We start from the raw sequence: 17,489 nt of genomic DNA, 5'->3' as shown, positions 1-17,489 counted from the left end.
GTGTGTGTGTGCAATACATGCCAGTGTGCCAGTTTGTGTGGTAGTTTTTCATGTAGGGCATTCATGCTCAAAGGACAGCAGAGAAGGGGTAATTGAAAAAGTGAATTAAATTGTGCTGAATTAATTGTCGGCCAGTCACAGGCGTTTCAGTTTTCATTGGAACGCCTGCACCGCTCATGCAGCTGTGTGCAGTGAGCGGTGGTGATAGTGGTGTGAAGGACAGGCCACAGTCTCCAGGAGGATATTGGTCCGGCGTACAGACTTCATCTAGCAGCCCAGTCAAGGTAATGACTATTTTTGGAGCCACTGTGCAATGCGTCTCTGCTCGCGTCTTCCCAGCACAGGATGACAAGCTGATAATCTGTCACATAGGATGGCTTAATTCCACTTGTCACTCAGTTGTCCAATTCTGCAGTGCATTTAAATCAAAACCGAGTTTGTTTGAGTGCTATTATGAACTATAATAGGTTGTGTGGGCCTTTAGTGTGTGTGTGTGTGTGTGTGTGTGTGTGTGTGTGTGTGTGTGTGTGTGTGTGTGTGTGTGTGTGTGTGTGTGTGTGTGTGTGTGTGTGTGTGTGTGTGTGTGTGTGTGTGTGTAAGCTAGCATGTGATGCTTTGCTGTGAAAGCCGGAACAAATATTCATTTATTCATTAAACACCAGGGCCATGAAGATCTGTTGTGACACCCTCTCTGTAGCCACTAATGTATTGAATTAATTCCTGCTATTAGCTCCAATTGCAGGCTATGTCTGTGTTTGTGTGTGTGTGTGTGTGTGTGGGTGCGTGCGTGCATGCGTGCGTGTGTGTGTGTGTTGGGGTATGCCGCATGTACTTGTTTATGGCACTCGTGAGTGCAAAGTATGTAAGTTTGCAAACACACGTCTACATGTGGGAGGAGTTGTATCGCATCCCGATGCTCTTTTTGTGTGTGTGTGTGTGTGTGTGTGTGTGTGTGTGTGTCTATTCCGATTTGTGTACTTGTTTTCATGACACCAGCCTACATCACTGGAGCAGAGAAACATGGATGTCTGCTGGATTGACAGTTAGAGAGATGGGAGAGTGCAGGAGAGGACGGATGGATGTGGGAGAGAGGGATGAATATTGACTGATCAGTGGAGAGATTGACAGCCAGAGAAGAATGGGAGCATTCAGACTGCTGTTGCTAACTTTCCTGGCACACCTATTTTTTGCCCTCCTACGCTACGAAAGACTGCTCTTGAATTTCTTGAAGTGATTTGTTATCTGATATGCACAATCCTGATGTGTTTATATCCAACAGTAATTTACTGGAAACCCTTTCTGTCTTTTTGTTTGATTGGACAAGCCGGAGCAAAATACTTTCTGATACATGAAAAGTGTATGACACCTAATCACATTTAGTCTCCATAATGAAATTACACTGCAGTGAGTTTGTGTTCATATTTTGATTATTTTAGAATGCATTATCTGAGTGTAATTCACTGTCTGGCTATGATCTTGTTAGTATTTCTTCCTTTCTAACTTTCCTTTTGTAGTGACTCTATGCCCTTGGCTTAGCAAGAGTCCTTTTTTTAAAGAAGCCCAAGATTAAAATAGGGGAATATGAGATAGTTTGTATTGTATGTGTCAAGGGGCATTATACAGAGAGATAACATATAATCAACTAAGCCCAGTCCAAATGAAATCTGGTGCCTTTCAGAAAATGACAAGGGATGGCTGACCCTCTGTGTGTCTGTGCACGTGTGTAGGTGTGTGTGTTTCTGGACATGCATGCACATTTTTGTTCATAACCTCTCTTCTGTGTAACATGTGTTTCAGAGGGAACTTCTCTGGAGGAGCAAGTGCGAAGGATAAAGGACATTGAGGCTATCGAGAGTGATTCCTTTGTTCCTCAGGCTTTCAAATCATCCAGGGATGATATAAAGGTGCGTTCTGTCCCTCTTTCTCTCCCTACCCCTCACTCTCTCCATCTTTTCACTCTGTCTCTTATTGAATTTCCCTCGCTGCAACGCTGCGCCGTCTGTCCAGAGACAGCCCAGACCAAATCAAACATTCATTCAGCACCGTTTGTTCCGACCTGAGACGGTTTCATCAGACGCTCCACTGTTCGCCGCCTCCAAAGCGGCAGCACCCACACAAAAGCCACAGCAGGCAACAGCCATCCTCTGTCTCCCTCTCTCTGTCTCTCTGTCTCTCTCTCTCTCTCCCCCCTCTGGTTGTGCAGATGCAGACAAAACACAGAAGTCATTATTGAAATGTCCCCGTCTCTGAAGGAGCAGGAATTAGATTTGTTGGGGCTCAGGGCTGTTTTGAAAAGATAGGCGACAACTTGTGACGGCAAAACCTGCACAGACTTTTGGGACACATCCTGCCGAGTCTGACAAAGGTCAAGACCAACATGGCGGCAGCTCGGACTGCACAGTTTGCACAAGCACAGTGTAATCTGCCTTCTCTGCTGAAGAGTGTTAATTTACCTTTCTTAAGTTAAACAGGTCCTACTATCCAGCTGGGTAGTAGCTTTCATTGTTACACCCACATGTCAGATCTGCTCTAGCATGTGTATCCAGTTAGATCCATACAATAAAATCACTGCACAAAATATAATGTAGAAGAATATATTTTCTTTAAAAATATAACTTCGATTTATTTGAATCAGTTGCTTTTTGAGAACAGAAGTGCTTCAATGAAATACAAATTCAATTTCACACATTTTTATAGCGGCTCTTCATTGGTTTTTAGATTAATCTCCTGGTTGTTGTCCTCATCAGTAGTCAAATAATACTTAACATATCCAGACGATTGGTCCTTAGTTCGGAAGATTTCATAGTCTTTTAGCTACATCACATCTCTGGCTGCAATGAAGAGAATAAAGGTTGAATAAACTGTACATTTTATAAAAAATGTACAACTCTGCAGTAGATATATTTGGGTGATTTGTTGTTTAATGTGACATTTTTAACCAAAATAACTAAATATAGCTGACATAAATTCACATAATATTGTGTGAGAATACATGCCTACAAAGTATTTATTTTAGATGTATGTTTGTTTGGTTTTAGTATTAATAACCATTTAGCCAACAGTTGTGACCTTAAATGATTTTTAAGCCACTGTTTATCAGGAGAACCCAGTGAAACTTTTGATATCTGATACAGTATATCTTTTATTTTATTTTATTTTTTCATGCAAGCCGCATTATTTAAAATGTGATGTACATTCAGCTTTTATTACCAATAATTGTGTATTTGGCACATCAACTTACTTATTAGCCAGAGTGTTTTCTATCTGGCTTACTTTTTGTATCCTGCCAAATGAATTTTGAATAAATCTTTCCAGCTGGGTAAACATTTTCACTGGGGCTGGTTTTAGGAGTGTTTGAGACATTAATGGACTTGGAAAAGTGTTGATTTTTATATTTCTTCTTAATCAAGTACAACAAGGAGAACAGACCATCCCTCCAAATAAGGGGCTTATTATATTTTTTAAGTAATACCTCAAGGGATGGAGGAAGAATCACTTCTAAATATCACATTTTCTTCTATCAGCTTGGACTCTACAGATGTAAACACGAAGGAGAACAGAGAACCCTCGTCTTTACTTTAAGATAAATTTCCTTTAATTGTAATAAAACGTGGCGCGCCACTGACCAAGCAAGCTGATTCCTTTAAGTGTTTGAATATTTACACAAGCACTCACACTGCAGTTAGTGGTTTAGCACAATTAAGACTCACTTCCAGAAAATATAGGGTGGAGTATATGAAGGTAGAAAAACACATACACAGATAGATGTATGAGGCAAATGAGACATTAAAGTTAGATTCAGAATACAAGCGGATTCCGATAAATACACTGCTTTCCATTTCATGATCCTGACTTTCACTGCCATCTGCTGGACAAATGTCATGTTGCTTTTCTTTTCTGTGTGTATGTAATATATACCATTCTTGACTATATTTTTTATTTTGAATGTAAGGAAAAACATTTTTGATATTTTGCATTCATGAGTAGTGCCTCCATTTTCCTTTTCTCTTTTGTGGCTCAACTGATGTATATGTTTATACTGTTGCTTCCACTAATGTATTCTAATAGTATTTTTTCTTCTTTTTCAAAACGATTTGCATCTACAATTCATATGCTTCTATTTAATCGTGTTTCTTTATAAGTAAATGTTTTAGTTCTCTTTTGTGGCTTATTTAAATGTGCTCAAATTAATTTGATTGTGTCGCAATTGTGTAGTCATTTTTGTGTATTTCTGTGAGCACAGACTGAACCAGCTGAGGTTAAACAGGAGCCAGAGGGTGCAGATACTCAGGACGTCGCTATTCCCCTGTCCATAGTCTACAATGACAATGACACGCTCGCCCATCCCAGTGTAAGTTCTCATCCGGCAAACCCTTTCACCCTTTAACTGTATGCTTTACTGCAGACTTTTTAAACACCCCCTGCACCAATGAACAACTTCCAAACTGCGGAGACAGCTCAAGTTGATCCTGCTTCTTGGCATTTTAACTTTTGCTACCATCTTGTTTTTATGAATATGATGTTAGAAAAACTTTAAAAAACCCTCTGCTGCTACTCACACCACCACCGCTATTTACACCATTCCTGCACATTCTGACACTGTGCCTCGTCTAGTAGATTACAGCCTCCTAACATCACCTCCTCCCCCTGCCTGCAGACGAATGATGAAAAACGAGAAGGAAAACTTTAAACTCCAATAACGCTCCCTGGGGCTTCCCAGTCATCTATCTCCACTGGGGGAAACTAAGTTATGCCCTGACGTATGCAGATAACCCCCTCAAATAAACACACGCATTCAAACACACACTGCCCCCCAGCTCAAATGCACACACATACACCCCCTCAGACAGGCTGATGTATGGTAGCAATATGCCCCAGGCGGGCCCCGACATCAGCTTCAGCTCCAGCTCCGCTTCCAATTAGAACAGATGAGTCCCATTAGCCCAGCCCAGATACTGTCATCCCACACACACAGCCTCATTAGCACCATGACACCAGTGCACTGCCGACAGACAAGAACTCACTGGTGTTGAATCTAACACACAGATAACATGCGGTGCAGCTGTAAGCAGCGTAGGTTAGGAATGAAGGATCGAGGCGGCCGTCTCTGCTCTCCAATCTGCATAATAATAGACACACATCATCACACAGATATACAGTATGTACACATAGCCAGCATCATGTCAACGTTATCTCTCACCCTCACACAAAAACACATTGTGAAAACAGAGATACGCCTTGCTGCTCGGTCTCACAGTCATTATGTTACTTCCTAATAAACAGATGCCTTCATTCATCAGACACTTGCAGCAGCAGTTTTATAGCCCTCGTACAATCAATATCATTACCGCTGGTGATGTACTGCGATGAATATAAGTCACATGTGTAGGCCTTTTCTATCAACACCCTGCTAGGCCCACGTTTTCTTTTTTTTAAATAAAGTGTTTTTCTAATGTGCATTTTGAAGTGAGCAGACAGGGAAAGACTTATATGACATATAAGATACCACAGCTATTAGAGCGTCATAACTGTGACTCAAGTTCACATCAAGGTCACATGGGTGTCAATGGGCCGTACTGACAACTCTGTTCCAGACTCATGAACTCCCTAGGAAGCATGGCTCGTTCATTTCTGTCCCATTCTTGACCTAACATGTTTTGTAAGGTAACACTAGTAACACTCAGTCACGGGGACTTTGTTAATGACTCAAGTTCCAGAGAAGACTGTGGAGCAGTAGAAGATTACAAATTTGCTACAAAGTGCTTTTCAATCTTTACAATATACAGAATGTGTGTATAATGTATTTCTGTGTACCATTATTTAGATAGGCAGTGAAATTAAAAAAACAACACACGTTTGCTTTCAGAGGGCTACAAAGACAAAGATCATTAACATGTTATGAACTGGCTGCAAGCTAGTTAAAAACATTGATCAAAACTATTTTGATAATGAATTTATAAAACAATATTTGATCTTGTATTGTATGGTTTCAGATTTAGATTTTATACAGTACCTTCACTTACCAGAAATGCAATTTTAATTTTGTTCTTTTTCAGTAGACTACTTTTTTTACAAATACCATGCCCGATGATGTAAAATGTAATGATTTTGATACTTCTGGTTTGTTCTGATTAGATTTATCCACCCATAGCTGTTTTTATGTCTATCTTAATGCACTCTAAACAAAATAAAGCGACACTGGTTCTTAAATGCAGGGCCCGATGTTGAACAGCACTCTAAACTACAGTCTGTCCATATTAGTATCTTTGTCTGTACGCGCACTAACATGTCCTATCTCGCTGTCTTGCAGTTGTTCATGGACAAGGAGAAGGCAGAGGAGCTGTGGCACAACAGATTGATATTTCTGCGGCAGGAGAGGCTCATGGGAAGTCCTGTGACCTTGTGACCTGATGGACATCAGAAGATCCGCCATGTTCACCGGAGCAGTTTATGCTGCTTTTATTTTATCTCAGTCTTGTTTTAGCACATCACAATGTTTATTACTTTACCATTCATCGAACTTCTCCTCCTTTTGTAAAAACTAAGGAGAGTGACTTGAGCAAATGAACAGATTTTGGTCCTGATGTGCTTATTATTTTATTAATGTAGTTCAATTAAATTATCTGCCTTTCTTAATCTGACTTCATTTATTTTTAATGATGGAGAGATCTAACAGTCAGATATGGTGATAAGTTTTACTATTTAGATGTAGCATTTATACATTTTGTCTTTTGTAATCAACTAGTTCAATAAAGGTGGTAGATTTTTTTGTGTGAAAACTGTCTTGTGCTTTTGTGGGTGAATGATATCAATAAACCTTAAAGTGGGAGTAATTGATAGAAACAGAATCTGTCTCTTCACCAAAAACCTGTGACACCTTTTAAAGTAAATAAGCCATATCTACAGATAGATATAGATAAATGAGTCACCCTGCCATCCAGTAACTTAAAAGTAGCCTCACTCACTCTTAGGTCCCCTTATCTTATTGTTATGCATCAGGATTGACACAAGACTGGACTTAATGTCACTTTTCCTTAACTTTTCTCTCTTCTTAAATATATAAACAAGGTTTATGTTTACTGAATGCTGGGTCCCTGTTTGAGAGGGAGTCAAGGCAGTGTCGAGTCCACACTCGGCCTATTTATGGAACAGCCAGATGGGAAATCTATACCGAGTCTGGGACACGGTATGTCACTCCAGCACCCTCCAAATAGTCTGTGTTGTATTGAAAAAATTTAATCAGAATGTACAAAAATATTTGCTAAGGAAAGCACACAAATTAAACTGACATTTGTGTGAATGCCCTCCTGACAGGGGGGGTCACCAAATGTCTAAACCAGCTACAATAACCAAACCAAGAATCACTTTAGAAACAAAATAGAGAGTTGCCTTCACCATAAAAGCCATTAATAACACAGCCCTTGTGAAGGTACGCTCATGTCGTAGTGACGTCATTGCACAAGCGCAACATACGAACATTTGAGTTTCAGAAATGTCTTGGGAGACGTTTTGAAGCCACACACACACACACACACACACACACACACACACACACACACACACACACACACACACACACACACACACACACACACACACACACACACACACACACACACACACACACACACACACACACACACACACACACACACACATAGGAGCTGTCCAACGCTCCAAATAACCAGCCAATCAAACGGCCAGGTTCGCATCACGTGGCTGGTGTCACGGTGAGTTTGGGTCCGAATCATATTGCGACCTCCCCCTATGGTAGCATTTGAACCGAGGCTGAGTGGTGTTGCTGGGACACCTGTGGCTGAACGGAATATTATTTTTTTGAAAAATCACAATCTTATATTTTGTTAACAGCCTCAAAATCCGTGGAAATGTTCAACAGTAATCGCAGGGAGTTTGATGAGGATCCGTTCTTCTCGTGAGTAACTAAGATTAATTGTTGAATTAAATCTATTATAGTTATTGTTTATTATATTGTTTATCAAGGGGGATCGTTTGCATTTAAAATGGTAACGTAACTACAGTTATATTCCGGTCAAGAGGCATTTTAAAACATTGAAAGGTAATGTTGCTCACCAGATTTGTAACATTTGAAATAATTAAATATTTCTGCCTGCACAGATAAAAAGCAAGTTAACAGTAAATCAATTGGACCGAAGTTAACGGGAATCACGCGTTCATAACTTGTTATCGCGAGATTACACCGAATTCGAACCATTTCTGTAGGGGTTTGAGTAAACGGTTACCTAGCAACGACTGACACTGACACTGTTTTTTTATGTACCTTGTATTTTTTTGCAAGAGATTCCAGCGTTTCCATCCATACAGGCTACTTAAAATGTAGTTTCATGTTTGCATCGTTTTAGGAAGAAAATAAAAAGCACAGTTTTTAGTGAGAGGCTTTCCAGTACAAATGAGAGAAAGTCATCAATAATACTTGATCTTATTTTAAGAAATAAGACTTATTGCATGAGTAAACACCTGCAGAGTTAGTGTGGCCACACTTGACCTGACTTCTGAGTTAGGTGTGCCTCTTGTTTCAATTTATTGTGTTTATTTAAGAATATATCTCCATTGCTCCAAGGTGGCAAAGGATTTACAGGGCGTCCTGTGTCTGGTGTAGAGGCGTTTTCATTTTCCTCTCCAGGAACCTTAATGATGGTTTTTGCGGTCCATCGAAATTATCATCATGGAGATTTGCTAAGAATTCTTTAGTGGATGTTGAGATTGACTTTGTCTTTGCTTCCTCTTCCTCCGCCTTAGGGATCCATTTCGGGCTCACAGGGATCATATGAGGCAGATGATGCGTAGCTTCTCGGAGCCATACGGTGGGCCCGTAGTTCCCAGTATGACGGATGGGAGAAACTGTGGTCGTGACATGTCAGAACAGCCAAGCTCGTCCCTGGCACTGAGGGGCGAACACAGGGTGAGAACATGCAATTTAAAAAGCACACCTCTTACAATCATGAGTGGTTTGTCTGCTTGTTGACCTCAGTGATAAGAAATAAAGTTTCACCCAGTGTACAGACACATGACTGACTAACCTACATACATATATCATTTTGGGTCTAAGAGGGAAGAAAGATGAAGGCCCTGCTTCAGCATTTTGCTCGTACAATTAAGCTGCTCATAGGCGTATAACCACAGAAGGTTAGTGTTTGCAGGAAGTGCTAAGTTTACTAAGGTTATAGTGGAAGCTGGCCACTAGCAGTGTAACTGGAGCCCCGCTCACTAAGGTATGGGGCCATGTGAGTCGTTGGTTTAGTAGAAGGGCAACCCCCTTGGCCTCTCTGGACAGTTATATCCAGCCCTTAGGAGCCCTATTTATAGTGCATTGTTCCACTGACACACTGTTTTTTTGTGAATACACACACAGACTTCTTTAACACTCAAACCAATAGGACCCCAGAGAATTCTGCTTCGCTCTCCTGAGATGAGCTGTTGCTAAAAATAACAGTTTATTATATGATATCATTCTAAATGGCCCAGTTGTCATGTTAACCAAATATAACAACTTCTGTGTTATTGGATATGAATAAGGCTTTAAACGCTGTAGCCATTCAGTATTTGTAATAATGAACTTTTTCAATAATTATTTGCTTCTGAAAAATTTCGATGTAATTTGTGCAGCATAATAATGAAAAAGGCAGGAAGGCAGGGTGATAGTTTGGTCTGCCATGTTTTGCACCCGTTCACCTTTCAAAAATCAGCCCCTGTACTGCTATATCCTTGCTAAGTCAAATTTAGTCCCTGTCACCTGCTTTTAATCCCACTATCTCATGATAGCCTGTATATATATATATATCCTTGATAAAGACTTTCATCGGAAGCTTGGCCTCAATAGCCAGCAGCTTGCGTTTCTCTTTATTAGCATCATGCCATTAACTAGCTAATGCCAGCTGAGGAGGAGCAATGCGTACTTGACTAATGACCTCAGTGACAGTGGGTGAAATGGAGCTACACTGCAGAATGTATATCCAAACTAATTATTTAATCTAATATTAGGAATAACATACTGTTTTGTATACGTCTCAAACGTTGTTGGACTAGTCTGTCCAGATATCGTTTTATTTTCTTTTTTAAAGGGAACTATAAGATATGAGGAGTTGGGGTTCTGTTGAGTTGCGTCAATAGCAATTAGCACAATAATCATTGGTGAGGTCTCTCTGTGATATGAAGAAGGATCATGTCAAACATATGATCTTTTTTTTTCTTGATTCATACACAGACATTTGGATAGGAGATGCAGATGTGAGATCTTTGTGGTTTTGATAGAAAAACATTTTTTATAGCCAAACCCGATCCCTAGGCTGCTTTGTTTGTCACAAACAATAAACAGAATACCTACTCTCTATTAAGATACATGAAACTAAGGTTAACTGAATTACCATAAGAATTCACAGTTTTTTCTCACACAACTCTGCACTCTAACTCCCACACACACTCATTTATCTAAAGACGAGGAGCAGTCGCAGTGGTCAGAGGGCTGAAGCTCTGCCGCTGTGTTGTTGGCTTTGGAAAGGCATGTGTGCGGATGTCATGGACACTCTGTTTTCTCATTGTTGCTCTTTTGGTCCATCTGTTTGGCAGAGCATGCCTTGGCAGTGCTGGTGCAGCTAGATGACAGACAGCTCACCCTCACACTGCTCTCCAATATCACAGGCACAAGTGTGCACACAAAAATACATACATAGACAGACACATACAGTATTAAAACACAAGTAAAGTTACACACAGTCACAGCATGCAAAATAAGACGGACACGCTGGCATGCAAATACAAAGAAATGCACATACATATCATCACCTTCCTAAAATAAGGGCCCAAGTAATTTTTTCAGGTTTTTCAGAAAACACAAAAAAAAATGGCCATTATACTACAGGGGTAGAATCGCATGATCTGTTCAACTGAGGATGTAGGCGATTTTACCAGAGGTGGCCAGCATCATGAGGAGATGACTTAGGCAACAAAATCATTTTGTCAAAAAATGACTTAGGCCATTATTTTAGGAAGGTGACGATATGGCCCGCATGATGCTGGAAGGCTTGTATGTCTTGTATGAACTTGTTGAGCATTAGATTCCCAATAATACAATAAGCCTTATCTTTCCTTTTAAGGCTGCTATGGGTTCTGATATTTCACAGTTTCTTGCCAATGTCCACTTCTTGGTTCATATCACCTACCAAGGCACTCATTCAGCAGGGCAGTTGTGTATTACAGTAGTGGTAGTAGTAGTGTAGTTACTTTGACTCTATGGTTTATGACTGGGTTGGAATATGATAATGCCTTATGAAAGATTTTCCTCTTGCACTGGCACAAAAATAACATGTGTGGCAATGTGAAATTGAGCAGTTCCTACACCCCCTTTTCACCCACAGCAGCTTTAGAAATATCACAGTCCCCCCGATCAGAATCAATGCCTCCTTCTCTTTGGTCTTCTAGTACTTTGAGCATAAATTTAACACAATGACTTTCATTTTTCTGGTGATGCAGCACTTCATGGGAGCAATGCATTTGCAGCAAAACTTTCACTTTTTACTTTAAAGTATGAATCGAATCCACAACCCATGTCCCCTAAGGTGTAACTCAAAGCCCCCTCAGGAGCAGCCTGCCTCAGAGGGCACAGTGGCAGATCAATATCCGATTCAGAAACAGATAGAGACTGCAAATCTGCAGTAGTCCAGACAGCTCAAAATAATGTGTTTAAGACCACTGGGTCTACATTCCTCATCTTGCACCCTCAATCTCTCCCCTGCTCAACCCCCAGTCTAAATATAATGCTGGTAGATATGTAACAGGCGTTTATTAGTTCATAGATGCCACTCTGGGATAAAATGGGCTGTGAGGCTTCATGGATACTGGTCAGGAGCGTTTTACATCAGCTTGACATTTGAAAAGAGCTGAGAGAGCAGCCTTGGACTCTTTGACCCCTGCTAGATCCCTGTCCTGACTGCTCCATCCAACCTTCCTAGAATGAAGCTCAGTTTCAGTGTTGAGCCCTTGCTAATCTCTGGCAATGCGACCCAATTAAACATGGAACACAAGTCATTCAACACCCCACTGATTACCCACAATACCCCAGTGCATCAAACCCCAAGAAAATACACACACCCGCATAGCGACGGCTGTTCAGATGCTTAGCCAAAGCTGCAGAGGTCATAAACACCTGCGGTTTTGGACCAGAGAACACAGGGTCGGACTGAAGGCTGCAGGCCGCTCCCTCCTCACTCGGAGAAGGTTCATGGCCGTGAAGGGTGGTGCTTAAGGCCGTGGGGAGAGCTCTGTGTAGCTGTTTGTCACGGGCTTAGTGACTGATGTAAGACAAACGAACAGCTAACTGGCAACGACCTCAACAAATTGCTTAACGTGTGTACGTGTGTGTAACATGCTCTACAAATACGATATATGCTATGTTGCTAAACTGATATTGTTTGAATCCTCAGGACATGAGCCGGTCATTGTTGCCCTTTGGCAGTATTGACAGCACGGTCAGTAGATTATTCTGCTCTTCAACTGCATTAACGTATGAGTTTCTAATCCAAATACTTTGAAGTGCATGCTCTAACTTCATAACTGACTCTGCCCGTCGCTTATTGACTAGAAGCGGTCACTAAAAGTGTCACAGTGTATTCCTCTACATTATATCTATTCTAAACCATCAGGCCAATCCATGTACACGAGACTGCGATATTTTTCATTATCATATTGCCAGCAATCCTTTTGACTCAGGTACAGTAAGGTTTAACCTGAACCCATTGCTCTCTTCTTATCTGTTCTCTTTGAGGGCACCAACACTTCACCCTCAGCATGTACAGGCTGTACCAGAGCACTGGTATAGTAGAAACTATACTGAATGGAAAGAGTCCTATCTAAAATACTGTTTGCGAAATGCTAATAAAATACTAAATATTAAATTTCATCCCTCCACAGACACTGTGTGAAGTGGTAAGTAAAGTTACTTATCACCCAACATCAGGATTACTTTTTACAGGTACTGGACAGACATGTTACTTTTACTGTACTCCATAGGCAAAAATGGCATTACAAGCAAAATGCCTGTTCAATAAACAGTATAATGGGGCATCAAGTTTATCTGTGAAACAAAGTTTACGTAACAATAATAAACATTTACAATGATAATAACATTAATTTGAAGAATTTAGGGAATATTTTTGAATGCACCCTACAATTAACTTACTCCAAAAAGCACATACACTACTGAGACACTTAAGAAATAATTATTGTGGAAACACTGTGACCAGTATAAGGAAGGACCAGTGAGTTACTTTCTTAGGTTTGTAATCTTATATGTGCTGTCCTTAAGTGCAGCATCGTCACCCTTGTTCCTTTGACAAGAGAAAGATTTATATCTTTAGCTGCTTTTGCAATACAAGAATGAAAGTGTAGAGATCGGCAGTGTCTGCAAGTTTGTCTTTTTTGTGGCTGCACCCATACAGAATATCTAATGCAAACTCATTTGAAGGCATGGTAAATGATGGCATCTCACTGCAACATGCATGACTGACTTGAGTCAAAGTCTTGAGACTGAGGCAAAGGTGGTACCTCAACTGTGACCTACAGACATTTAATTTATTTATTTGTTAGGAAAATGTGAACGTGCACAGGTTCTCAAGAATTGAGAAAAGTTTGAGTCACCACCCAGTTATATGCGGTGCTTTACATTTATATAAGGATGACCGTGATTAAAAGGGGCTTTTATTGTTTTAATAATACAGTTTACATGGCTGTTACCACATGTTATAAGCAAGATTTATTTTCCAGGTAATCTTATCTGTTTAATGTTCTGCAATAAAGCCAACCTTAAACGTGCAGTCAAGTTGATGCATTTAACTCAGAAAAAATGAACTTGGTATGTTTTCGGTAAAAGCAACACAGCATTGGAGCAAGTTGGCAACCTTTAAATGATCCTTACAGAAAGAAATAAAATACTAAATAAAGACATACTTGCATGCTGGACTTGTCTAGTAGTTTTACAATGACTGTTATTAATCCGTGTCACAGATGGTGAGGTGATAAAATGTGAATGTACTGGTTACAATGTCCCATGGAACACATGTAAGCCACATTTAGCTCACTGTACTCTGTGTTTGTATGTTTGTATACATGATGGAATCGTTTATGAGCTGATAATGCTTTGCGACCACGCGGCATGCACGCCCAACCATCCAACCCCTCTGACCTTTAGCTGTTCTTTTCCCTTTGTGTTGGTGCAGGAAATGACCAGGAACCCTTTCGGCATGTTCGACAACATGATGTCCAGCATGAAAAACAGGATGCAGGAGATGCACAAAAACTTTGTGAGTTAGTCATTTTGTGTTCTCTTCCTTGTGTTTTGCTGCTTTTTGAGACTGTTGTGGTACATTAACTGTAGCTGCTTAACAGAAACTTTTTGTGTGTTTCAGGAAAACATGGATTCAAACACCTACTCATTTAGCTCCTCATCAGTCATGACATATTCAAAGGCTGGAAATGAGCCTCCCAAGGTCTTCCAGGCGAGCTCATCGACACGCCGTGCCCCTGGAGGGGTAAGCACTCCATCAGATGTGTTACTACATCATATCACAGTACATTAGAATACAGTTCAGTACATTGAGCTCAGAGAAGTAAAACTGTCGGTAGATAAGTGATCATGGTGACAACTTCCCCCTGGCCTTTCCTTACAAAAACATTAGCGCAAGCAAACTTTTCTCACAGCGACATAGATGCCTCTGTTCCAATAAGGTGTTCCAGAAATCATGTAAGGCCCTGTGTCCGAATAGCGCAAGCATCTTTTTTTAATTGTTCCCAATGAGGAGATAGTGGCCAGATGCAGCCACCTACAGAAAATGCGCTGTATTCAGCATCATGTCTCTGAGCGCTCTGCCTTGTTTGTGAGACCGCTCAGAACGCTTCAAGGTGAAAATCTCTGAACTTTTCAGTAAAGCTATGGTGATCTCAGTGTAGTAAATGGAGGAGAAGCTTGTTTTGACCGTGTCTGTCTAACTTTGGGGCAGACCAAGACGCCCATTTGTGAAAGCAGATCCGCAAGGCGCACACTGAATGTTAGTGGTGGGTGTTGTGCTTTTGTTACCGTACGCCTTGTGTGGCCTTGCTCTAACGTTACAGCTGTGAGTGGCGACAAGCTCATCTATACCAAATATAAAGCAGACATCCTCCGTTTGGTGCTCGAGGTGAAAAAACAAACAACTAGATATCCTGAATAGATAATAATAAGCACAGGAGCGATGCTTAGAGTGGAGGTATGCTGTAAAGATATTGTTGTCATAGACAATACACAATACCAGGGCCCTGGAACAGGTACTCCTAAATGGATTGCAGACATTACTACTATTATAAGCTACACTTGTGTTTGACTGGTCAAACTGTTCCATTGTCTACTTTCTGACTGGACTCTTTTATGTAAGGAATGAAGGAAATGAATATGTCAATGGCTCAATGACCAACTGATGTGTCTGATGGGTTTCATCACCAGATCAAGGAGACCCGGCAAGCAGTTAAAGACTCTGAGAGCGGTCTGGAGAAGATGTCCATTGGTCACCACATCCAGGACAGGGGACATGTTGTTGAGAAGAAATACAACAAGAAAACAGGACAGAAGGAGTTCAACCAGGACTTTCAGAATATGGATGAATGTATGTCAAATGATGGACTGTTATAGAGTTGTTGCAGTAGCTACGCATGGCTGTTCTGTAAATGTAGAGGGGACGGCCATATTTGTTGCACCATTAAACAATTTAAATGTATGTAGTAGCTATTTCACAAATTTTGTCAATGGAAGAATGTACCATTTTTCACAATATTCAAAAAACAAGGCACCATTATAATGTTAGTTAAACATGAAATATGTGGATCATACATGTTTATGTGTTTTGATAAAGCCAGTGGACTTGTTAAGTAGACCGGCCAGTGGAACACAACATGATTTGTATGTATTTCTAGGCCATCAGTCCACAGACAGACCTAACATGACCCTGATCCTCTTCCCCCAGCTGAAGCACAGACTTTTGACGATGAGTGGCAGCAGGAGGTGTCCAAGGGCCCAATGGATTCTCTGAAGGAACCCCGACCCTGTGGTGTTCACCAGGCTGCCCTCACAGGTTCTGAGCAGGAGCACAGGTCAGTACAACAATCTCAGACCCCATGTGGTGTTGAAGACAGGCCTGGATCTGCAGTTCAGGATCAAATGACAAACAAGTGGGAGGCGCTGATAGCAAATACACACAGTGTGCTTTGTTAAGTATATTGTTATCATGTTATTATACTGTAGTTAATTCACTGTTATTGAACTGTGATTATTTACTACGTTTTGTATTTTCCACAGTGACCAATCAAAAGGCAAGGCTGAGGGTAAAAGCAACATGAAAGGCTCAGGCTCGACAAAGCAGTGAAAAATCTGTTTGTGTGCTTATTAAAGTCTTTGAAGAATCATGCAATACACTTGGATGCTCTGTGGCCCCTCTCTCTCACACACACACACACACACACACACACACACACACACACACACACACACACACACACACACACACACACACACACACACACACCCCTGTCATCATATGGACAGAATCAGAAGACACTGACCCAGATTTTGGGACATATATAAGACTATACGTTTGACATTTCTGCTCCCCATTTTCCAAAGCATACTAAACAATAGGAATTGAAACCCGAAGAAGACGGCTGCCCAATTACCGTGAACATTTTCTGCTTTTTCATGGGTCAAATTACTAGCATGGCTCACATTTGAATTCGAAAACATTAACAGAAAGAATCAGGAATCTGAAGCGTGTTGGTTGTACAGCATGCAAACCAGCAGCAATCCTTTACCTCTTTTCTATGCTTATAGAATATCACAATAAAGTTACAAACAGGTCCTTAATCTTTCACTACGACCAGGAAGCTGAAAGGGTCATTAGTATTGCTATGGATGTAGGGGTGGTTGGCATTACTTATATCATAACACATTAACAGTCTAAGAGCAATTCATTTATATGATTTGGCATCAGATTCATAGAATATATTTATGTATGGCATTCGGATGATACCATCTGTTTTTTATCATTGCCATTTTCATAATGCAACAAGGCACACAATTTAGTGACTTATTGACTGTTTGAAATCCACTAATGCACTTAGACAATGTCTGAATTCACTTTTTTTAATTATATTGTCTAGAACATGATGCTCTAAATATATGTATTTTATCTGCTGTAATCTTTGTAAAAAGAAAAATAATACTTTTCGCTTTTTATATGTTACTTTGGTTTCTCTTGTTTTTCATCTGATTCTTTGTGCTGCATAGCACGATATCTTGAAAAAGTCTGGATTATTCTCAATAATTCTAACTTTTTTATTGTATATTTTTTCAAGCTTTAAAAATAAATTGTGTCAACACACATTATGGTCTGAAAATAAAAATATAAAGATGAATCTGGTGTTTTGTTTTCCAT

At 40.4% G+C, this 17,489-nt stretch overlaps 2 protein-coding genes across 3 annotated transcripts in view; both read left to right on the top strand.

The window, feature by feature from the left end:
• rsrc1 (arginine/serine-rich coiled-coil 1) overlaps positions 1-6,769 on the top strand; it is a 112,936-nt gene extending 106,167 nt beyond the window's left edge. For both annotated transcript variants that reach the window (XM_054603107.1, XM_054603116.1), the window contains exons 8-10: positions 1,798-1,904; positions 4,244-4,351; positions 6,311-6,769. In XM_054603107.1, coding sequence (XP_054459082.1) covers positions 1,798-1,904; positions 4,244-4,351; positions 6,311-6,406 — 311 coding nt within the window. In that variant the 3' untranslated portion in view covers positions 6,407-6,769. The remainder of the gene's footprint in view (positions 1-1,797; positions 1,905-4,243; positions 4,352-6,310) is intronic.
• A 1,027-nt stretch (positions 6,770-7,796) lies between these two features.
• On the top strand, positions 7,797-17,166 carry mlf1 (myeloid leukemia factor 1). Its single transcript, XM_054598505.1, has 7 exons — positions 7,797-7,933; positions 8,779-8,941; positions 14,250-14,333; positions 14,439-14,561; positions 15,509-15,668; positions 16,026-16,152; positions 16,358-17,166. The coding sequence occupies exons 1-7, from the start codon at positions 7,887-7,889 to the stop codon at positions 16,422-16,424; spliced, it is 771 nt and encodes a 256-aa protein (XP_054454480.1). The 5' UTR covers positions 7,797-7,886; the 3' UTR covers positions 16,425-17,166.
• Positions 17,167-17,489: the final 323 nt, after the last annotated feature.

This window comes from Anoplopoma fimbria, chromosome 1, assembly GCF_027596085.1.
Source record: "Anoplopoma fimbria isolate UVic2021 breed Golden Eagle Sablefish chromosome 1, Afim_UVic_2022, whole genome shotgun sequence".
In the NCBI taxonomy this organism is placed as follows: Eukaryota; Metazoa; Chordata; class Actinopteri; order Perciformes; family Anoplopomatidae; genus Anoplopoma; species Anoplopoma fimbria.
The sequence above is the reverse complement of the archived record's forward strand: the minus strand, read 5'-3'. Positions and strand labels throughout refer to the sequence as shown.